The sequence below is a fragment of the Saccostrea echinata genome, unplaced genomic scaffold (assembly GCF_033153115.1).
Source record: "Saccostrea echinata isolate AGI-Se365-2 ecotype Australia unplaced genomic scaffold, CSIRO_AGI_Sech_v1 ptg000001l, whole genome shotgun sequence".
Classification (NCBI taxonomy): domain Eukaryota; kingdom Metazoa; phylum Mollusca; class Bivalvia; order Ostreida; family Ostreidae; genus Saccostrea; species Saccostrea echinata.
The window spans coordinates 24,741,684-24,766,643 of record NW_026889750.1 but is presented as its reverse complement, the minus strand read 5'-3'; the positions used below and the strand labels follow the sequence as shown (position 1 = coordinate 24,766,643).

The window sequence follows — 24,960 nt, the reverse complement described above, 5'->3', positions numbered from 1 at the left end:
GTTGTTTCTTTTATCGTAGATGCCATTAAAAATGTGCTTCCAGACATTTTTGATAGATTTTTATAATTTATAAAAGGATGGATGAAAACTGCAAGGCTACTTGCACCTTTTGACATAATTTTTGGCGAAGTGTGGAGTTCAAAAGCGCCTCTTTCACCTCATGCAGACGCCCCTAAAATTGGTGAAATGTTGGTGAAAAAGAAATGTGTATTATTGGTGAGAAAGAAATGTGTATTATTGGTGAAAAAGAAATGTGTATTATCTTTTGCAATGTCAGATCTTTGTTTGCCCTAAATGCCTATTCCTATTATTGCGCACAGAGGCCAATTTTCCAATCTGTTGAATGAATAGCAAAGTATGCTGAATTACTACTATAAATGGCCAGCAAAGATTTGTTTTACATTACAATACGCTTGAACATCTTTGTCTTATGTCTTGGGCCATCGAATCGAACTGACATTTGCATTCTCATGAATACAGACTCAAATCGCCTTATATAATGGACTATGAAAAAAATCTTGATTTCTATCTTTATTTAAAAATTGTTTTTAAATATGAGCATGGAATTAGTAGATAAGAGAATTGTTTTCATCTTTTGAATGCATGAAAAAAATTCTGTGAACTAGTAAAAAATTTTAGCCTTTTTAAGCGTAAATTTCCTTTAGTATTCGGGAAACCAAGAATGCAATTCACGGCGCGTGTGCCCGGTGGGCAGGGGATGCTCACTCCTCCATGGCACCTGATACCACCTCTGATGTTTAAGAGGTCCGTGTTCGCTCTGCTCCAAAATTTGTATTAATTATTGTTTAATGGACTTTCGGGCTTGAATGATGTTCGTTATCTCCATATATTTCACTCACGTGATTTGTACCTCATTTAGTCTGACACCAGAAAGTATGGTGTCCTTTGCTAGAATGTTTGATCTAAAAGTAATTTTATTATATAACTGCAAAAATATATATAAAAAAGAATTACTGATTGAAGAAGTTTCAAAGAATTATAGAGAGAGAATAAGGTACATTTCCAGTGATATTTTTCAAAGGGAAAAACTGAAACGTAACAAAACTAGATTTCTGTTACTTACAGTCTCGCTGTAGTCGCACTAAATCTCGAAAGAGATAAGTATTCGTACTTCTCAGGTATAACAATTTGCTAAACACAAAAAATAAAAAAAAAAATCCGAACACATAAGTAGGGGTGTATCGGTGAATACAAATCTCATGTTGATTCTATGGCCCAAGACATAAGACAGAGGTGTAAATACCATAAAAAATATTGTAATGTAAAAAAGATAGTTGGCCATTTAAATTTTAAAATATTTAAGTAATATTGTGATGTCGCACTCAATCTAACAAAAAAGTAATATTGTGATGTCGCACTCAATCTAACAAAAAAGTAGACAAGAGTCAATAGTGTCGTTTAAAATCAGCATTTCGTATTAAGTTCTATGGTCGATGCAATGATCTTGTCAGCAAATACAATCTATCATTAATTATGTCATATGCTGACTAACGTTCTTCATACTTATTGTTAGGCCAATATTTACATACTGAATTGCTGACGGTTTTTTCCGTTATTTACTGAACATGACAAGGAGCAGACGGCGGGTGTGACCGGTCAGCAGGGGATGATCACTCCTCTGTGGTACCTGATCCCACCTGTGATATTTTTGGAGGTCTGTGTTTGCTCTGCTCGCGATTTGTATTGTTTTAATGTACTTTGAGCTTGAATACTGTTCGTCATCTCCATATTTCATGCAAAGTTATGCTCGTTCGCAATATCCTTAAAGTGCTGATCATCCTTGGCAAAACATTCTGAACGTGGCACAAACTACCTATTATTATTTATGTACGAGCACATTGTATTAACTTTCTTGTCAAATTTCTAATTAACATTACAACTTTCACAAGCCTCCCTTTATTCAAAATTCTGAAAATCCTTTAAAATGTCTGAAAACATATATATAAATGGAAGAGAACTATAGCTGTTCCTGCATGTTTACTGTCATATTTTTAATGTATCTGGTTATACCCTACAACTCATACACGGATCAACCAAATCCACGTGTCTTTAATTTAAATCACAATAACTTTTGCAAGGGTGTATTGTATTTAACACTTAAAAAGTTAAAGTGGACTGATGAATATATCTATACTGTGAAAGTAAAAATAAATAGAAAGGAATTCTTCAAAGAAGGACATTGTTTCTAGGTCAGGTAATGTAGATGATATATACCTCTGTATGGAGAGCTATGAGAATACGTCGCACAGTGCTGAGTCGTATGATCTGAAATCAAAAGATGACTAGTGACGACAAGGGATATATATAATGTTCAATGAAATGATAAGAAGCAACAAATCTAGATAGATAGATAGATAGATAGATATAGTTATCTCTCTGTTTGTAAGTCGGTAATGACAAGTTATTCGCCCTTTAATGTGCGATAATTCAGTATGATTGTGCCTTCAATAATAACCTTTCTATGACATGTATATATGCCTATATTCTTTGTACTGTAAATAAACTTACCTGCCCAACCCTGATAATGCAGATCAAATGCTTTAGTACAAGAGCACTTTTCATCTGTACCATTTGGAAAAAGCGCTGTAGTAAAGCAAAATAATAGCAATATTTTAAGAAATATTCCGCATGAGTTGACAATAAAATATTTAAGTGGGATATGGGATTGTTAAGCTTCAGTGCTTAAAATTACAATGTTTAATTGAATCAGTTTGAAATAGGTTTCATTTTAGTTTCATTAGCTGTTCTAAAACATTTCTAGAATCGATACTTTTTTGAATTGGAAAGAGATATGTGAAGCATTCTGATTGGACGTGGGGCGGATCATCCAAAAATAATATTTCCACTAAAATTTTCTACAAGATTTATACATATATCTTTGTGAAGCTTAACCTGACAAGAAGATACTCCACAAATAAAATTCTCTTTGCTGATCAATAGCTACAATATTAGCAGTTTTTATTTGTTGTTTAAAGTCCCTCTCGAGAATTTTTCACTCATATGGAGACGCCACCACTTGCCGGTGGAGGGCTGCAAATTTTTACCTATACTCGGCACTCAGGACCATTGAGTAGTGAGGGATCTTTTTCGTGCCGACAACTACTGCGACACACAGGACCTCGATTTATAGGTCTCATCCGAAGGACCGGTCTCCACGTCCCGAAGTGGATTCGAACCCGCGACGTAAGGATCAGCTCCTTACTCCGCGACTCTAGAGCGAACGCTCTAACCACTGCTCTACGCGGGCGACAATTAGCAATTTTAAATAAATCTCAAAGTACATATACAACTATACCAATGAATGCTTAGTGAAATTACTTATTATAGTATAATTGCTCTAGAGATGACCTGTAAAGAATGCATATTGTTCCCTACAGGCCATGATTACAGAAAACAAATCCTTGGAATATTAATACATTAATACGTTTAAATAAATTCACGTTCTTCTTTATGAATTTCAGGGAAAAAAAAACAAGATTCTGTAGTATTTCTTTACATTGGTAGCTTTAAAAAAGTTAACTAACCATCAAAAGATTTGCAGTTTTAAAAAGAAAGTCACTTCTTAAATTCAGATTTTATAATCCTTGTTATATACCCGGTAGCTATAGAACAATAAGTTCTATATAGCCTTATCTATTTTAAAATTTGATAGCAAAACATTCATACCTGCCATCTGTTTTACAACCGCTTCCCTGTTCAAGCCATGTGGATATCCAAATTCAAAATAAAGGAACGACCATACTAGAATAAGGGAAAAGACATTATCTTGCATACATATCTGACAAACTGAATATAAAGCATTTTCATACGTCTAGAATACAGAATGAAATATTGATAAGCAACATCGACACATAGATTCTTAGGCCAACTTAAAAATAATGTTTGTTTGCCCTCTCCCGACTCAGGATGGAAAAAATTGGGTATTGAATTGAATAAGAACTTTGTTTTATTTTTTCCTGTTGTTATTTCCTTTGCAAATTTGAGCAATAAACATTGTATTTACAGCTTATAAGTGTCTAAATGTAAGATATAGACTAATTCAATATTTGCGTTTCCAGCACACAAATAAATCGAAAAATGGCACGATGATTTTTTTTTTTTTGGTAAGAAACCCCTAAATTTTGTCAATACCCTGGCAAAAAGCGACAAATATCTGATCTTAAGTTAACTGGATTTCAATATAAAAATATAGTAAATAATTTGATAATTCAGTTTAGTATGAAAGTTCGATGTATTATAAAATTTTGCTAAAAATAATTCACCTAGGGTTTCTACTTTTTCGGGTGGAATGAAGTTTAATATTTATAAAATTTGTCGGTAGATAGAGGATGAATTGTATAATTGGTGGATAAAGGATTTACATTATCATCTTCATAATCATCATCATTGTATTTAAAAGTTTCCTTCATCAAACACGAGGTTAATAAGGTACCACCATATGCAGAAAAAGCATACCCGTGTGTTCACTAAGACATTCTCCATTCCTATAAGCCTCGTATTCTGAAAAACAAAAACAAAATCAAAATAAACTACCTAAATATACATATATTTCAATACTTTTCAATATAATATTTTGAATATTTTTCAAGTGCTCAAGGAGAATTAATTTAATGATAAGTATACAAGAAGTATGTTTTTAAAATATCTTTGATAGATAAAGGAGTTTTTCAAATACACATGTAAATTATATATTAGCTATATACGTTTTACATGTAGTAATGTGAAATCACTAATTTTCGTGGGGTTTACTTTTCGCGGTATAAAGATACCCACGAAATCATGTGGTCCACGTAATGTAAATTTTTGAATGTATAACAACATAGTATTTCTTCAACCACGAAATCAAATCCCCTTGAACCAACATATTTTCCTCAAACTACGAAAATCTGACCCCATGAAAATACGTGTTTTTACAGATGTGATATACTTCAATTCAATATTTCTCTGATTGAGCGAATTATGCCATGTGCATCTACGTATTTGTTGAAGCGGGAACAAATTCAGCTTGTGATAAACAGAAGAATACTTTCTTATTCAAAAATGAATATAATACTCACTTTCACTCGTTGAGAGTTCGTGGCTTGGGAAATGTGTAACTTAAATATAAAATATTAATCAAGTAACAAACGAATATGAAATTATATTATGAATTGTGACTTTCTGTGAAAGGACAATAACATAAGACAAATAATAAATAAATTTACTTTAAAATCAATTTTTCAGGAATTTACTTTTATATATCATTTTTTGAATCCTCTCAAAAGGGAATACGTTGCAATACATACCATGAGTCTGTGTAGTGGTACCTTGACAGGCTCTAAAGCAGTTTGGTTCATGGTTATGATTATAAGCAGCTGCAACAAACCTTTTTAAAATGGTATACAGTATACAAGCAATATAATTTTACTTTTTTGGATACAAATATTTTGATGTAACATCATTGTGACTTTAATTTGATGAAAAGTAATAATTTTTATGATCTTGAACAGCTTTAGAAAAATTGAATTTATCCTAGGCATAATTTACATTCCTCCAATTAAAATCAAAATCGAGATTGTATGTCATTAATCGGTATAATGTCCCCTATGATTAAGTTAATTGAAAAATAAGTGTTGATACCGTTCATATGAGAGATAAAATCATCTAAGCATCGGGTGCCCATATTGCTCAAGCGGAGAAGATCTTTCCAAACTGAAAAAAAAACATCCAATATAATTGAGTTAGAATAAAAAAAATACATTTTAACTGATCCAGGGTTGAAAAAGTTTATGGTCAACATAAATGTTTGGCCCATTAAAATAGTTTTCAAATCCAAAGTCACACGGATAATACAGCATAATGCAACTTATAAACGGGTAAAAGCGATGTTTTAATGACTGAGACAATCAATCAATGACTTAGGCTTACAGTTATTTCTTTATATTTTCAAAACATTCATTTAAAAACCAATTAGGATTAGAAAAAAAGAGTGCATACTATTTCGCAATGAGCTATGTTCATGATCACTAACTCCATAAAATGGCCCTGTTGATATATCATTTAACTGACCAAGTCCCAATGTCCCATTTCAAGCATCAATATAAAGTAGAGACTTGGTACTTTCATTTACTATAAAAAAGTTTCCATTCAGAGTTCAGGTATTGAAAAAATAGCTTTGTGAAATTGTAATATCATTGAATTTTGACGAAAATGGGTGTATTTGAGCACCTTCGGCAAAGGATTAAAATATGAGCCCACCCTGCGATCCAAAAAATAAAACATGCATTATAATCTTCTAAAATAGTACTTTCATTATATAATTCAACATTTTAGATCAGAGGTGCAAAATATTGAGAAATAGTTTAAATTTTTGGCCATTTTTGAAGAATTTTTCAGGATTTCATGACGTCATAATGCATGAACTGGCGAGAAAATTACGTCAATTTCAATAGACATGCAGTCAGCAAGGGTCCAAGTAAAATTTAATGTATTTTCAAGAAAATCTGATCATTTTTATTTTTCAGAAATTCACAGGGCCAAAAAGGTCTTAAGTGAACCTTGTTCTTTGACAATTCTACGGGATGACGTAAAGAGACATAGATTAGAACAATATCCACTTTCGTTACTGTAAACATTGACCCCAATGATAGCAAAAATGTTAATTTTACTTTACTATGTTCCTTCAAAATTCAAACAAGTAGACACTGAGAAAGAGATTATCCCCAATCTTTAAGATATAAAAATAATTTTAAAACATCTCAGAACTCGTAACATCTTTGAATCAAGTACATACATTTCTGAATTGTCTTTATTTATGCATTGTATCCATCTATTCGAAAACATTTTTAAAGCCAAATCCCCGTATCATATTTTTGTTTTATGTCATATCTAATTCATTTTGCTGAAAGACAGAAGGACAGGTAAAACAGGTGCAAACACTTTTTTTTCATTTTACTTTCGTTGACAGAGTAAATAACATTTCAACATTTTCAAAATTGCTTCATTTAACAAACAATTGTAATCATATAAACAATAATCAACTTCAATATAAATCCGAGATAGGTACATAATTAAATTTGCATTTTCCAATACTGTTTCAATGCTTCAAGAAACCCTGAACCCACCTTTATTACGAGTCTGGCACTGTATGGTTGCACCAGTGAAATGGGAAGGTAGATCAGTGAAGTAAGTGTTCATAATCTCTAGACGAAATAAAACAAACTGGTTTATATGCTCTGATTATTTAAAGAATATACAAAACTGTAAAGATGCCCATTCTCTATCATTAAATACCTTGGAAGTTATGGTCTTGTCTACAACTGTTGGAATAGGTACCTGCATGTGAAAGAGAATATTAATCAGGAATTTTAATTTTGAGATCAATCAAATTCATTGAAATGTTGTTAAACTTTTCAAAGCCTTTTTCCAATGTTTTATAAATGAAAAACTTTTCTTAAGATTGCTTGAGATTTATTTCAAATATGAATCACAAATAATTATTTTATTAAACTTATATACAGTTACATTTATTCAAGTTCAGAATAATTTTATATATTTGAAATACTCTTTTCCCCTTAGCGAACAAAATGAAATTATGTATGAAACGCATTGTAACTGTAATGTATGGGAAAAGTTTTTAAAAAACCAAATTGTTATACTTGATCATATAACTTACACTAGAGGTACTGTGAGCATTTATATGTGGCTCAAAATATGACACCCCAAACTCCCATATAAGTATGACGACAAAGTGCATTTTTTTGGTAGTATGTAAATGAGATTCTGTGAAAGTTCCATTTCATTCAGGGGTTTAGGAGGAGTTTCTTTGACAAAATGGTTACCCCTTTATCTAGTATAATGGTAAAGTTCATGTTTTGCTACGAAAAAAAACCCCAAATATCTGTCTGATCGAAATGTAAAATAGGAGGTGACGATATGTCACTATGTATTAAAAATCCAGTGAAAGTTTCAGTGGTATAGGAGGAGTTTCGGATTTGAGATGGGTGCCCCCAATATTATAGAAAGAATGGCAGTGTCCATGATTTGCTATGGGAATCTCCATATACATGTATGTCTCCGATCAACACATAAAATGTAAGATACACATTGCAGCTATGTAATTAAGATTTTGTGAAAGTTTCACTAAATTGCAATCCGTAGTGGTGTAAAGGGAGTTTCGGATAAGGGGCTACTACCTTAGTGTAATTGACGGACGGACACCCCATCACCATATACCCCCACATTTTAGGAGGGGGTATAATAATAAATCAATTTTAATGTTGTCATTATGAAAGAACTTGCTTTTTGTTCTCATATAAACTTACTAGTTTTTTGATACGGATAAAATATATGTCTACTTGAGCAAGTACAGCTGGGCAGATTGAGACCTGGAAAGAAAAATCACGATGACGTAATAGAGTATCACATATAAATAAATACGGCTGGACTTTTTCACTGAATGTCAAGTAACTTCAAAATCATACTGGAGGAATTAAATTATTGCTGTTATAATAGCATCGCCACCCTGGACACAAAGGCTTTAAGATACAGAAGTTTGTGTATCTGCTGTACACAGTAATGCAGTTTTCGAGTATTGGAAGGTAGGTACTTACTTGCCATTTTCTTCACTAATGTTGTTGCACAAATATGATCCGTTTTCCGCAGATAATCCAAATGATGGAACACTAAAAAAAGTTACGATTAAAGGAACAACATAACAACAGTACATTCACAATGTGTGAACTACTACATTTGTCTCAATTATTGACATAACTGCATGCAATTTTAAAAACAATAATCGGACTACATGTATGATAATTTATGCATATAAAAAAAAACTTTTGACAGATTTATTTATTGTATGACCTTCACTCATGCATTAAACATTCTACCTTCGAAAAAGAAGTATATTTTATCACTTACAAGGTCTTCACTATTTTTTCCAGAGGTAGTTATACATGTTTTTTGCAAAAAATTCCAAACAATCAATACATTACCCGAATAAGGTGAAAAGCAGTTCTCCTTTTCTGCATTGTTGAAAACGTCTGAAAATATATGAAGAGTAGTTCAAGCAACAAAATATTCAAAGATGAATAATTAGGGAAAAAACCTTATACACGTATTTGAAAACAATTTCCGGCTCTGGGGATTCACTTTTTCATTTGGTACATGGAGCTCAGACTCGATTATCCTAAATGATACAGCAAATAAACAGATATATGCTCGACAAGTCTATACATTTTACAAATGTCCAGAACCAACACCTGTGTCATTCATTTTGTCTGGCAGCATAGACTACTAGATTTCACAAGTCTGTCAAAAGTGGTCTGCAACTTTTCTTTTTTCTCAATCTATCAAAGCTGGAAAGAAGCATTATTAAATACTTTGTCTAGAACAATTGTTCATAGAGAATTCTTCATAATTATGTTTAAAGTTTCTATTTCAGTAACTCTCTTTAATGGGTTGATGTTTTATTTCTCATATGTTGCTATATACATACTATTTGATGTTTCAGAGAAAAATGATCGACTTAGTAAGGAATTTTGACTTGTGTACATGAAATGGTTTCATGGTAATGAATATTTCTTCCGATTCTTAATGTTCCCCAAATATTTAGGATTATAATTGTGCAACACATTATTCCTGGATTTCTACAGATCAGCTGATTCTCACCTCTGTAGTATGTGTGATTATGGAGGCATACATTATGTTGATCTACATGTGTTGTAGAGGTCTGCACAGAAGAAGTAACCACTGATCCAACAGTACTGTGGGAATTTTGTCCGTGGGAAATGTGGACTATGTGGCCAAACAAAGCTTGATCACATTCTACGTTTGAAAATAAAGTAAAATATATTTGTAGAGTAAAAAATGCATATCTGTTTATCTATACCTATCTATCATAAATATATATATATATATATATATATATATATATATATATATATATATATATATATATATATATATATATATATATATATATATATATATATATATAATGTTTTACAGTATCGTCGATTTTATGGCTATTGAAAGCTTATTTCTTCAGTGCAACAATTTTAAGGTCTGCATGATATTACAAACTTGCGAACTACATCTCTTCAAATTGCTCTACTAAAAGTAGTGAAGAATTGGATGAAACTGGTAGGGCTGGGACGATATATCGATAATATCGATTCAAAGTGAGGATGACACACATATCAATATGTATGAAGAAATATCGAAATATTACAAAAAGATTTCTAAATTATGTTTTTCTTTGTTTACTTGACACTTTGGGTTAAATATATAATATTAATATGCTAAATATTAATATAAATATGAAATACATAATGATTAACACCAATTGTGTAAAATTGTTTTCTTTCAAAACAGATATACAACTTCTTTGAATAAATTATTCTTATTTGCGAAGAAATGTTTTGTTCATTTCAATACAAAAAAGAAGTGTTTGTGAAACACTGATGCCCCCGTATGGCAACTTATAGCAAAGGTTAAACTTTCTCAAATGCAAATTAAATATCTTGGTACCCAAAGTAAGGTCTTGTCTCGAGGAATATACCTGTGAAATATGAAAGCCCTAGCAGCAACCATTGAATAGATTCGAAAAGGTTAAAGTTTTTTCAAAAGTATGTCAAACATCAAGGTCAAGGTCAAATGGTCAAAATTAATGGTGCCCAAGGAAAGACCTTCTCCCAAGAAATACACAGGTGAAATATGAAGGCCGAAGCACCAATCGTTCAAAAGTTATGACCAAGGTTAAAGTTTTTCAAAAACAGGTCAAACTCCAAGGTCAAGGTCAATGGATTACAATTGTTGGTATCCAAAGGAAGGACTTGTCACAAGAAATAGACAGGTTAAATATGAAAGCCCTAGCACCAACTGTTCAAAAAATCTGTCTAACTTCAAAGTGTTCCAAAAGTAGATCAAACTCCAAGGTCAAGGTCAAAGGGTGAAAGTTGTTGGTATCCAAGGGAAGGTCTTGTCATAAGTATTACACATGTGAAGTATGAGAGCCCTAGCACCAATGGTTCAAAAGTTATGGCCAATGTTAAAGATTTTCAAAAGTAGGTCAAACTCCAAGGTCAAGGTCAAAGGGTCAAAGTTGTAGGTATCCAAAGGAAGATCTTATCACAAGGATTACATATGTGAAGGATGAAAGCACTAGCACCAACCATTCAAAATATATGGCCAATGTTAAAGTTTTTCAAAAAGTAGGTCAAACTCCAAGATCAAGGTCAAAGTTGTTGGTATCCAAAGGAAGGACTTGCCACAAGGATTACATATGTGAAGTATGAAAGCCCTAGCACCAACAGTTCAAAAGTTATGGCCAAGGTTAAAGTTGGGTAAAATTTTGCAAAACTGGGTCAAACTCCAAGGTCAAGGTCAAAAGGTCAAATATGGTGGTACCCAAAGAAAGGTCTTGTCACAAGGAATACACATATGACATATGAAACTCATGTCTTTAACCAATCAAAAGTTATGGGCAATGTTAAAGTTTTTGCGGACAAACAGACAGACAGACGGACGGACGGACAGGGCAAAAACTATATACCCCCGAATCTTCGATACGGGGGCATAAAAAACATTTTATAATCAATTCAACATATCGTGATACATATCGTATCGTGGCTCAAATATCGTGATACGTATCGATATAGAAAAAGTAGTATCGTCCCAGCCCTAGAAACTGGGCTTGATGTGTTATATTGTGTTATATTTCACACTGAATGTATTTTTCAGTATTTTCACACCGAAATATAAGACGGTGTTATATTTCACACTGAATGTATTTTTAAATTGTACTGTGTACTACTCACCTGACCTTTGTTCTGTGTGTATGTTGCTTGGTATGTTCTCTAGCACACATGAGACAGGACTCAGATATGCCCCGGGAGGACATGGCCGGAGTAAATTCTGAGTCACCTCTACATAACATCTAATATCGACGTAAGGACGCATGTTACCGGAACAGCATTCAGTCACTAAATGTAAAAGACTGCAAGTTTAACTATAGAAAGACCAATTGATAAAAAAAAATACTGTCCATAAATGAAAAAAGTGCATATCTGGGACACGTCAGGCTTACAAGCCTGACAACTTAAAAATTAAACTGAACTTAACTCGCTTAAGCAACCATAATACAGATGGAAATATATTCTGTACTATAATTTCATGGACTCTTGTTTCTCGTTTTCCATGGCAATCAGTGCCAACTAGTTTTTAACTCCACAATCCTTGGTTGTTTTACTTTTTCAAAGTGTAGTGAACATGTGGTTTTCTTTACTGAAGGATGATCACATTCATTTTCATATATTTTTTCTTTCGTTCTTATAAGAATTATATACGTTGATATAAATTTAAGTCATTTGATTTTGAAATAATTTAAACACCTACGTGATATGCACAGTATCCAGATGGTAAGTACTAGGATCCAAGGTCTCATGTTCGGCCTCACTAGGTAACAGTAAGCATGCTCAATTTTAAAGATGAAATGATCAGAGTACTTTTATTTTGTGCATTAATGTACGTGGCTTTGCACTGCCAAAGACATCCCATTTTAAAACATTATATCAACACACGAAATACATTATTATAGATCGATACATCAACCCGACTTTGCTGACATAATAGAATGTTTTATAACAGCATAGTGCAACATTTTGCATGTTATGTTGAAATATTAGAAAATAAGGAATTACGTAGACTGTCCATTAAAATATATACCTGACATATTTAGCCCTTTCATGTTATAAAGTTTTGTCCAACAACACGGTAGTACAAATACGTTGGTTAGCATGATCTCCTATTATATAAATATTGCATGTAGTTGAGTGTAACATTGAAAATTTTCACCCCAAGAAAACCATTGTTAACCGAGGCGCAGCCGAGGTTGACAATGGTTTTCGAGGGGTGAAAATTTTCAATGTTACATTCAACTACATGCAATATTTATTATATTATACTGAATGTTTTATACAAATACATATAACAGCGAACCTTGCGCGCTTAAATTCTGCGCAGTCACTATTTTTTGGAATATCACCCGTTGTCAAGCAATGTAGACTGTTGTTACGCTGGAGGGCGTGGCTTCATCATTCAGCGGGTAATAATGTTTTTTAACAAATGTTTCTCGACGAATCAGATTCAACTTATTTACATGAATAATATATACAGATATGTTTTTGTCACTTGCCTAGTGCTACATGTACAATTAAGTACACACAGACTTAGATATACAAAGTGGCTATATGCCACTTGTCACTAATAACAATAAGTTAACCTTGCTCTCTGTGATTTTTTGTTCCCTTTGATAAAGTATAAAACAACTGTATCCAGTCTCTTGTCAACCTTGCCTCTTCTACCAGTGACAATAATTCAGATCACCAGTGTAAACATGCTGTGTTCAACTACAACTTTTAATAAATATATGAATAATCTTTATGTCAATCTTTTATACTGCTTTCCAGGCAAGAATCTGACTTTGAGCATGCTTTGCTCATTTAGATCAAACATTCATTTTTATTTTGTTTCTATATATATAACATTCTTTCTTGTATTCTCAATCAATCAAATAACCTGTTAATTAAATTATATACAAGGATTTCTTGATTAACAACATCTACAAAAAGGGAGTAACTCTCATTTGCTTCACTTATCATAATTGTGTACTCTGTTTGCAATTGCCTCCTAGATACCCAGAAGCAAAGAAAAGGCACATTTACTCATAATTATATTTTTATAAATTTACATTGATATTATTGCATTTAGTTTGTTTTCTTAGTACTCAGGGGCAGAGGAGAAGATTTTCAAAGCATTAATGCATTTTTCTAATTAATCATCAGAGCCCCACCCAAGCACAAGAACACCTGACCAAGGGGCCATGAAATTCACAACTTTGGAAGAGGCACCCTTTCTCATCATAACTATGTATTGAGTTTGTTTAATTAATACCAAGGGACATAGGAGACAATTTTCAAAGCAATAATTTATTTTCAGTATATAATAAATAAACCCCCCATGGAACCCCTAACCCAGGGGCCATGAAATTCACAATTTTGAAAGAGGCACTCTTCTTTATCATAACTATGCAATTAATTAATCGGCTTAATACCCAGGAACATAGGAGAAGATTTTCAAAGAATTCATGCGTTTTCACTATATAATAATTAGAGCCCCGTCCTAACACCAGAACCCCTGACCCAGGGGCCATGAAATTTGAAGAGGCACTTTTCCTTATCATAACTAGGTACTTAATTCATCGGCATAATAACCAAGGAGCATAGGAGAAGATTTTCAAAGAATTCATGCATTTTCTATATGATATAATCATTAGATCCCCGCCCTAACACCAGAACCCCTGACCCAGGGGCCATTAAATTCACAATTTTGGAAGAAGCACTCCTGCTCATCATAACTATGTACTTTGTTCATCGGCTAAATACCTAGGAGCAGAGAAGAAGATTTTTAAGGAATTAATGCATTTTCACTATATAATCATTAGAGCCCCCTCAGAACCCCTGACCCTGGAGCCATGAATTTCACAATTTAAGTAGAGGGCTCATGCTTATTACAATCATGCCAACAGTTTGACTGCTTGATGTTCAGGAGTAAAGAAGAAGATTTTTAAAGATGGCATAAATTTTGATGGTTTTAGCCCCACCCCTCAGGCCCCACGGGGGCAGAGGGCATGAATTTCACAATATTTACTCCCATTCACCCATAGATGCTTTTTGCCCAAATTGGTTGAAATTGGTTCAGTGGTTCCAGAGAAGAAGCTAAAAATTTTCAAAAGTTTACGATGAACATTGACGATGAACGACGACAGATGAAAACAGATAGCAACAGGTCACCTGAGTGACTCAGGTGACCTAAAAATCAAGTTTTACCCAAAAACTAAAATTTCAACATTTTCCTTTAAAGTATTTTGACATTTTGATATACATTCATGAGATATTTTTAAAACTGAATGGTAACTTTAAAGCAAACTAGATAAAAGAATATACTTTTTACCAAAGTTTATCAGTCATAAATAAAGAAACAATTTTGGAATTTTTAGGCAATATTCTTTAAGGATTAAGTAATTTGACTGTTTGCAAACCTTCCAATGATTCAGACGATTGTTTGTTTTCGCAAACAATCACACTTCAGAGAATTTTCTCTAGACTCTGTGAACGTGAGATTATACAGTTGGCAATGTCAATATTTCGGTAATAGATATTACAACTTATCACACCAATAGTACTTAAAATAACATTATGGGAACTCCTTTGCAGTACAATTACATTATATCAATGACCGATTTAAAAAGGGTACCTAAGTCAATGAATATAACTGGTAGAGTAATTTACTCCACCTAGTAAATTTAAAATTTAGAACTTGACGCTTTGTTGGCGTTTTTGGTATTGTTTTGTTGGTACACAACATTGCATGGTATGAAATAAAAGGGCACACTATATATCAATGACACATTTTAATGAATCGAAACTGTGGATGTTTCATTTTGCAGAATGTCAACAAATCTGAATAAATTACTGTTGATATAAAACATTGAAGTATCTCACCAAAGTCAGTTTGATATATCGGTACAATGTATTATTCAATACTTATAACAACATTTATTTTGGCATTATCTTAGAATGTTGATGACTGCATTTAATAAAACTAATATAACATGTATCAATATTGAAGTGGACATTGAATGTTAAGCCAAAAATCTTGTTTACTTGAACTTTTGTCCAATGAATTATCTAAGAAATTCAGAATTAATGTACGTACTGTCTCGGAGCTTTACAGTCTTTCTAAGGTTTCCGATATGAACTAAAGATAGGAACACAAGGAACAGAAACGCAAAACCAGAGTACGTTTGTACCTGTACTTAAGTTCCCTTCATGTTCCAGAAACCTTAGTCAAGGTCAATGAATTACTACTGTGTGCTATCTTCTTATCAACAAACTTTGACGATTTTTTTGAAACCCTAACTTTTTTTGCTCTAAGACTGTGCTGCTTTGTTCTTTTGAAGGTTGGTGGATTAAATGGAAGAAAGTTTAAATTAAAAATTATGTTTATATTTCATTGATATGGAGCTAAGTGTAACAGAGAAAAAATATTGTTCATTAATGTCAAAAGGGCACGAGCCATAAATAGATAAATCGTTATATTTATACATAAGTTACAGAGTACGTGCCTCCACTAATGTAAGGGCAAGTTGCTAACCTTAAAAAAGCTGGTATACGTGGACCATAGGCATGTTTCTCTAGAAAACTCAACGCTTCTAGGTTGTAATGAAATAATTATGTATTGTTGAATTTTATCTTGAAACATGTAAATATTTCATAAGATTGTGAATTAATGTAAAAATTCAAGTGATACTGCTCTATCAGTTAATGAAAAAATAAAATATGTTGATCCAGGCATCCATTATGTATTCGATGTAGCTTTGACCTTTACCACAGAATTAAAAGGGTGACATCTTTGTATCATGGTATTTATGAACTGTTTTCGCTGTGATGCTCAGTTTCATTTACTGTTAACCTGTAACCTTAAGCATTGGCTTCAGACAAAGAATGGGTCAATGATAAGTCAATTATTAATAGGAATATTTATAAATTAAGAACCATAAAGCAAAGAAACCCTTTAACTATTTACTGTTTGCTTTTTACTTTGTTTTGTATCAGAAGTACTTTGTATGTTATCAAGATTACGTTTGGACTTTTAAGATCATAAGGAATCGGGACAGATCAGCCCCAAGATAATCTGAGACAACTCACCTTCAATTTGGGACAAATATTATATAAACAATTAATACTGAATTAAATTCAAAGGTATTCCTTTACCTTCTCTTCATTGAATAAAGGGCGTTCATGACCGCGAGGTACCTTTTTTTTTTTTTTTTAAATATTATTATGTTTTGTGACAAATAATTATAACATAGTAAAAACAATATCCTCTTAAACAAACCTGAGTTGCAAACCTTATGTTTTATTTTTTTCCTTTACATGAAATGACATCATTTTGTACATTAGATACTTTGATAAATCCTAAGACAACGGCTAGTGTAGTGCTCTACTGTTTAACATGCACATTACTCAATTTTTTTTACTATATATCTATGAACGTAATATTTTTTCCACAATAGTCCAGTATGTAAGTGATTTTTATAATTGTAATAAATACATTTCCATAATTGTTTATAATATTTAGATTGAAACTTTTTATTTTTCAGTGTTCAGCAAATTATAACATGCATGTACTTTAAGCATCGTTGTCTTTTAAGAATTTGTACAGATCATTGATGATCACTCCAAATGCAATGCCACCAGGTGGTCTCCTGGTATGGCATTTTGAAAAGGTCAAGTAAAAGATATAAACCACAACAAATTTCAATTAGAGTTGTCAACGTTCCCAATTTCAGACAGATTTTCTGCATTGCCATGTATGTAGGACAGGAATGGTAAACGAAATACATTGTATTAAAATTAAGTTAAAATCTTTTCCACGATGAGCGACTAGTTTTATGGAATATAACACCCTGATATAACCGATTCTTTGATCAAAAACGTTAGATTTATAACTATAATCAAAATTTGGCAATGTCTTTTATTTTCCTGTAAGTTTCAAAAACATTCACACCATATTAATGCACACTATTCTGTTAATACGTAATAGCATAGTAATTTGATGAAGTATGCGTAAAGCTTTCCAAATTATTGTGAAGTCGAGAGAACTCAAGAATTTCAAATTTACCACCACACTCCTGGGCCGCAATCTAAAAAAAAAGACCTTCATATTTCATCAATGAAAAAATCCAAATATAAATATAATATTTTTTACAGACAGAAAGCATGAGTATTACAGTGCAGAGTCTATCCTTAGAAAAAAGATAGTCAAAATCTTCATAAAAAGTCTAATAAATCGTTTAAAAATGGCAACCCTGATGGTGTTCTAAAGGGAATATTTTTACTATGTACATACTCTTATAAATTTATCGGTACAGCCCACGAAAATTCCTGCAAGTCCGTCTATAGGGTAGCTAGAGGAACTAAAAGTTGCAACTGGTGTATAAGGCATCAGAGTGTCACATGCATCTACTACCTACAAGAACAAAATTATTTGTGTGACGTATCTGGGGTTTTAGATATATTTGAAAATTATCTTACTAGTAAGAATGCTTTTGATAATGAAAATGCTTTGGAACAATAAATTTAGATAATTTCGATTTCATGGTTGAATGTTTTATCTACAACGAAAATATTGTTTAAAAAAAAGGGTACAAATGTAGATAATGTTTTGCTTAACTTAACATTGAATAATAACATAAAACACGTACGCTGAATTTGAGTCAAACCTCTCTAAAAGAGTGCCAGTTTCCAAGTATGTGTAGTTAATATAAATATTTTAGGTTAAAAGACATAATTGCATAGATTTGATCAGGTATTTTTATTTAGATTAGACAAATTATTGTGAAAAAAAATTCTGGTAACAACACCTCAGAGTTATTTAATGTATATATTGAAGCAAATAAAAATTACTCCCCCCCCCCCCCAAGAAAACGTGGATCCCTGTTTTAAAAAAAATAGGTTATTCACGTTTGGGAAAGAAGTTCAGGTTTTTTTTTGCTTGTCAAGAAATTTCCTGGATGGAAATTATTTGATAGGGGCGGCAAGCTCCCCCCTCCCCCCCCCCCCGGAAAAAAATTCCGGGATCCGCGGGTCTGGAAGAGGATGGAAGAAATGGAAAAAAATTGCAGATGGAGAAAGAAAAAAGTGTTAAACCTTGACCTTTCAGCTTTTGCATTAAGGACACGTAAATTTGCTTAAAAATTGGGTTGGCGGATTTTATTTTTTATTTATTTTACTGTATACATCTACATACCGATCTTCTTATACAAAATTTTCACATTGTAAATGCCAATATTGATATATAGATTTGATTGCTTATTCTTTAAAATGTGTACAAAAGATTCTTTTCATATAAAATATATATCACACTGTAAGAATGATTTTATGAGAATGTTTGTACACGCCACACATCATATCTGCTGGTATGAAATTAGGCGTAGATCAAAATACTTTGTGTATACTGGTGCTTTTCGTATTATTCACCACTTCTCATTTGTATTTTTCTAAATATATATTTTTCGTTTGACCAGCAAATACTTGTGCTTTGTCTAAAAATATCCCAGATTTCCAATGTCCTTATAACGTCCAATTTTTCGTTCTTGACACGTTCGATATAGTCAAATTTTACACAACACATGGTGTCTAATTTATCCTTTACAAAACACTTTTAATAGATTTACCATGTAATTATATAAAGTCCACCGATAACCTGTATTATATGTTTCCTTTGCTAAAAATAGTGTCACGAGACTTTTAATACAAAAGGGGAGTAACTCTAAAACTGTAAGCGTGATCGACGCCAACAAATGTCCAATTGAATTTTGATAAAAAAAAAATGAATAAAATTAAAGAAAAAAAAAGAGAAAAAAACAAGGGAACGGGACATTTTGAGAGGGGTGGGCGGGGCCATAGGGAGTTATGGTATAAAATTTCATTGCAAAAGCTCAAAATCTTCCTGGGATATCGCCCGGATACGAAGGTGTTACATACAGACAGAATGTATGAGTTGAAGACCTTGATCTTTGATCTTTTGACCTCAAAATCAATAGGGGTCTTCTTCAGGCATAGGAAGTACAGTGGCTGCAACGTTATTGTTGACAACTTACACGAACGATCACGTTACACGAACGATTCCGCACGATTAACGCACGATAAAATCTGTTACACGAACGATCCCCCACGCACACGATTCTTCACGTTACACGATCCTACACGATTGCTAACGCAAACGACCGATTCTTCACGCAAAATAGTTCAAATTCTTTAAGAATGGATATTTTCAAAACGAAATAAGGCTTACTACTTATTTTAGACTTCAAATAATTATTGATATTATTTCATCGATTTTGAAAAATGAAAAAAAAAAATAGAAATGGATATTTCTGGAACTCAATACATGTAAGACTTATAATAATTAATTATTTTAGATTACAAATAATTATTTACGTAATTCTCCGACTTAAGAAATAATAATATTTTTTTTGTTCTATCAGAAGATGTACACGTAGGTGGACCGTGAGTTTTGATTGAATTGGATTTCATAATATGCAGAAAGGGAAAAGTTTGAAAAAAAAAAATGGGATGAAAATGAATTAAATTATAAGTTATATCCATGTTTCCATTTGTGAATCTCTAAAATCAACAATTATTTTACAAATCATTTATTTGCAGAAATTATAAAAATAATTAAAAGTAAGCTCCAGAGATAAACACTGATAAACGAAACCCCGACAATCATGTACATGTACATTCGCCGACTAAACATTTATGAAAGCATTGAGAATTGTTTATTTATTTATTTGTTAAAAATATCTATTTTTGATCTATTGATTTTACAAATATCTTGACCATAATAAGCAGTAAACATAATTAACATCAGAGAAAAAATCCTTAAACATCTACATGTAAGTACGGTTTATCACAAAAAATCACGCTATTTGACGAGAACAGAATATTGTACGACTTACTATATTGCTTATTTCCAAGCAATAATTAGTTCGTTCTGCTTTCAATTATGTAAATCGCGCTTCATTTATTTTGTTTGTATTTAAAAAAACAGACAAGCGAAATGCTTGTATTACAAATAACATTCCGATAAAAACTTACAAAACGAAATTTACACGTTTCTTAACGCACGATTAAAACCGCAAACGATTGAGTCTGATACACGCACGATCTCGCACGTTACACGAACGATCACGCACGTTACACGAACGATTCTACACGATTGGTTTGTCAACAATAACGTTGCAGCCACTGTAGTGGTATAAATATTCACTGCAAAAGCTCAAAGGCTTACCGAGATATCGCCCAGATACAAAAGTATTACACACAGAGAGAATGTATGAATTTATGACCTTGAACTTTGACCTTTTGACCTCAAAATCAATAGGGGTCTTTTTCATGCGATGGGGAAATGTGATAGAAATTTCATTGCAAAAGTTCAAAGGCTTCTCGCACGGAAATGAAAGTGTTACAGACATACAGAAATACGACAGACGGACAACGGATGGATAGACGGACAGACAGACCCAAACTAATATCCCACACTTGCAGGTGAAAGGGGGGGGGGGAGGCAGCAATTAGTACTCTGATGTGGCTTCAAAGATCTTTGTGAGAAGAGACGTTAAACTAAACGTCAAAAATGATTCTATGACGTCGGATCAGGCTTTTGAGACATCAATGCAAGTATATGTACAACTTTATCCGTTAAATATGATATCATGATATAATTCCTAAATATATGTATGTTATAAGTGCAAACCAATTTCAACAAATAAACACAAAAACGAACAAAAGGAACTAAACAGAAGACGAAAAAAATAAGGCATTTAAAAAAAATTACCTTTGTTCCTGGTTTCCAGTATTTTGAACTTGGAACAGAATCACATAAATCCCTAACGATTAAATTAGACGTGGATATGTGACTGGAGCAGTCGGTATTAAAATGTGGGTAGAGCTGTTGATATTTAGCCAGTTCTGTGACTGTTCGGATTTTAGAACACTCAGTAAACTGGCCTATAACATAGAACAAGTTAAGAGAATTATAATGCTCTGAAATGTAATTAAATTCGGTTCAATTTCAATTAATTAATAATCATGAAACAATGTGAAGCAGATGACTCTCAACATTTTGTCAATTACGTGTCTATTAACCTGCCTGTTGTTGTCCCTGGTGATGTTGTGTTGGATGGTGTTGATGTTGTATTGGTTGTATTATTGCTTGTTGTTGTTGTTTGTAGAGAGTTTGTACTAGTATTCAAATTATTTATAATTGTTGTAGCAGCTACAGCGGTTGAGTTCATGATTGCAGTAGTTGTCGTTGGAAGAATTGTGTTTGTTGCTGCTGGTGTTGTGGCTTTGGTTGTTGTTAGAGTTGTGGTTGTGGTGGTAGTTGGTGTTGTGGTTGTGGTAGATGTGGTTGTTGTTGGTGAGGTTATGGTTGTTGTTGTTTTTGTTGTCATTGCTGTCAATACATCAGGAGTAGAAACTAGTTCTTGAAAAAAATTCTAATTTCAAGAACAAAAATTATCAACACATGATTTCATAGGCAATGTTGAGTGACACTTAAATACTAAAACATCAATTGAAAACAATATATAAATAGTAATCAGTTTCATTTCTGATTTTTAAAAAAGTGGAAATCTTCCTTAATTACAAAAAATGCTTTAACAGCATGACATGGACATTGATCAACAATATTTAATAATAATGAGTTCCATTTTCGAAGAAAAAAAGTTGAAATCTTCCAAAATCACAAAATGCCTTACCAGGGTGGCATGAACATGGATCTCCTTGTTGGTGTACAGCACCTGAAGTAATGTGAAGACTGAACAATCAATACCTAATTAATTATTTGAGGGAAAAAGCTGTTTTGCACTGCCTGATCGATGAACTGGGAGCACTAGGATATCATCTTGACATCTTTAAGATTAATTGAGGATGAATTGTTAAGCAAATTAACTTTTCCGAGTTTTGTTTTCCAAATGTTAATGTTCTGTAACACAGAATTAAAACATGAACAGTTCTCATCCAATAATATAAATACATGTATCTCTATCTGTATTTGCTAAATTCAAATTTGAAGTAGCAGATTTTTTTTCATGAACAATAATTTTTATGAACATTGAAGTGTACATATCTAAAGGTTTGTGTTACCGTATAAATGATGAATAAGGTTCTCCACACAACGTTCGCCATCATGGTTGTTTTGTAGAATATCATTGAGTTCCCGCCAAACTATGTTATTTGATAAGATAAAAAAGTAAAGGTTCTTGAAATCAAACACTTGAAATAATGAAACAATTTTTTTTCTCAAGTTTGAAAAAATCTTTGTCATAAATTTGAGAACTTTTTAATTATTTCTTCAAAGCAAATTATATGATGATCATCGTTTCGGATTTCATCTTCAATACGTTGATAAATCAATTAAAATTTTCATTATCGGTACTGAATGATAAAAATCTTTCATTATTTTCTGCTACAGGTAGGATTATAGTTATTCATGATTGACTGAGATTTGATATATGATAATACAAATAATCAAATAGGATTATAATAAAATACTGAATGAAAACATGGGTTTTTTTTTTTAGAGAATTAAAATTACCAGATGCATGCGAATGGCAAATCTGAGGAGCTGGTTGAACAAAATTCATGTGGTCCAGCAGATGAGATATAGCACCTACAACAAAAATGAGGGGTTTAAACCAGAGGTAAAGATATTAATTTCCATGTTATTTAGTAAAATTTGTAAATATAATACATGTATTATCACTATCAAAGTTTAAACAAAAACTAAAATTTATCACTGTATCAAAGGTGTTGTATTAAAGTCAATAAATATAATATTACATGATCAAATTTACATGAAATATATTTTTAAAAAGAAAAAGAAAATTTATCACTCTACCAAGGGTATTGTGTTGAAATCAGTACATAAAAGGAACATGAAAGCCTCTAGTTGCTAAATGCAAACGTGTTAGCAAATGTAGGCTTGAGAACGCTTCTTACCCGTATGTGAAGAAAATATGATAAACATTTATAAAATGGATAAATACCTCCTTTGGTAATGGAAGTACACATAAAATAAGGTGTCTTATAGAGACAGAGATACCTCTGTATGCAGAGCTCTGAGCATTCCTTGAACAGTCCCAGGCTGTGTTATCTGAAATCAAAGTAATTCAATCAATTAAATATTATGTAAAATTAAATAAATCCAGAAAATTGGAAATGGTTCTTTTTCTATTTGCATATATAATGTAATTCAATTAACAATTACTGAGGAAACTGAATATTCATTATTAATGTTGTCGTACATAATGTATTTCGATCAAGATCCTACCTTGAGTTCCATAGTCATTATAGTGCAAATCAAACGTTTGGGAACAAGCACACTTATCATCAGTACCATAAGGATAGAGTGCTGGAAAAAATTAAAAGATAAAGCAGTATAATTAAAGATAAACGTTGACATTCACTTACACTGCAAGGTACACTGGGGATAGAAGGTAATGAACCCAAATTATAAATGAGACTAATTTGACGAATTGTAGAAAATTACCACCCCTTTAGAGGGGTTTAACTTAATTTTTTTTATTTTCAAATCTACAGAATGACATGGCTTTACAAATCATACGAGATAAATTACTTTTTATAAGAAAAACAAAGCCACAATGCGTTAAAAAATAGCCTGCAGGGCTAGACAGAGGCAAAAAAAGAAGTTCAACATCTTATAGAATATGTAGGTTTATCCGAAGAACAGACAACAGAAAGACCATATTAATCAATTCTAATATGTGAGAATCCCTTATGGTGAATGTTTAAGTGTATTTTATCATGACCCGTAGGGTGGATTAAGGTTAGGGATGGGACGATATATTGTGCGTCGACGTTGGATGCTTAGTTCTCTGTGGCACCTGATCCCACCTATGTTTTCAGAGTTATCTCTGCTCATAATTTATATTGTTCAAGTGGTTTTTTGAGCATAAACGACAATATTCGTTATATTCACATTTCAGTAAAAACATATGAAAGCATAAAGTTTTTACGAAATGGATGCTTACTCCTCCATAGCATCTGATCCCATCCTTGATGTTTTTAGAGGTCCGTGTTTCATCTGCTCCAAATCTGTATTGTTTCGATGGACTTTTGAGCTTGATTAATGTTTGTCATCTTCACATTTCATCATAATCGTATTGATTTGAATGTATCGAGATATGCTTCATATCGTGAGGTCTGTGTATCGTCTCACTCCTAATTTGAGTCATGTAATACTACGTGGGGGGAAGTGTTTTCTCAGATGGATTATACATACTTATTACGACAACACTTTATG

At 32.4% G+C, this 24,960-nt stretch overlaps 1 protein-coding gene and 2 long non-coding RNA genes across 3 annotated transcripts in view; all 3 read right to left on the bottom strand.

The window, feature by feature from the left end:
* Positions 1-9,766, bottom strand: part of LOC133187688 (uncharacterized) — a 34,175-nt gene extending 24,409 nt beyond the window's left edge. The window contains exons 1-6 of the long non-coding RNA XR_009721231.1: positions 9,673-9,766; positions 8,997-9,044; positions 8,613-8,684; positions 7,294-7,335; positions 7,125-7,202; positions 5,641-5,712 (exon numbers count right to left, since the gene is read on the bottom strand). This is a non-coding gene — a long non-coding RNA (uncharacterized LOC133187688). The remainder of the gene's footprint in view (positions 1-5,640; positions 5,713-7,124; positions 7,203-7,293; positions 7,336-8,612; positions 8,685-8,996; positions 9,045-9,672) is intronic.
* The window catches only part of LOC133196109 (integumentary mucin C.1-like), a 62,404-nt gene extending 40,317 nt beyond the window's left edge, over positions 1-22,087 (bottom strand). Inside the window, exons 1-2 of the mRNA XM_061332049.1 lie at positions 21,784-22,087; positions 21,469-21,641 (exon numbers count right to left, since the gene is read on the bottom strand). Coding sequence (XP_061188033.1) covers positions 21,469-21,641; positions 21,784-22,087 — 477 coding nt within the window. The remainder of the gene's footprint in view (positions 1-21,468; positions 21,642-21,783) is intronic.
* Positions 22,088-23,232: 1,145 nt separating this feature from the next.
* LOC133204483 (uncharacterized) lies at positions 23,233-24,051 on the bottom strand. The gene is made up of 3 exons (XR_009723585.1): positions 23,968-24,051; positions 23,740-23,790; positions 23,233-23,307 (listed from the first exon to the last, which is right to left on the bottom strand). It is a non-coding gene; the product is annotated as an uncharacterized LOC133204483 (long non-coding RNA).
* Between the last annotated feature and the right edge of the window lie 909 nt (positions 24,052-24,960).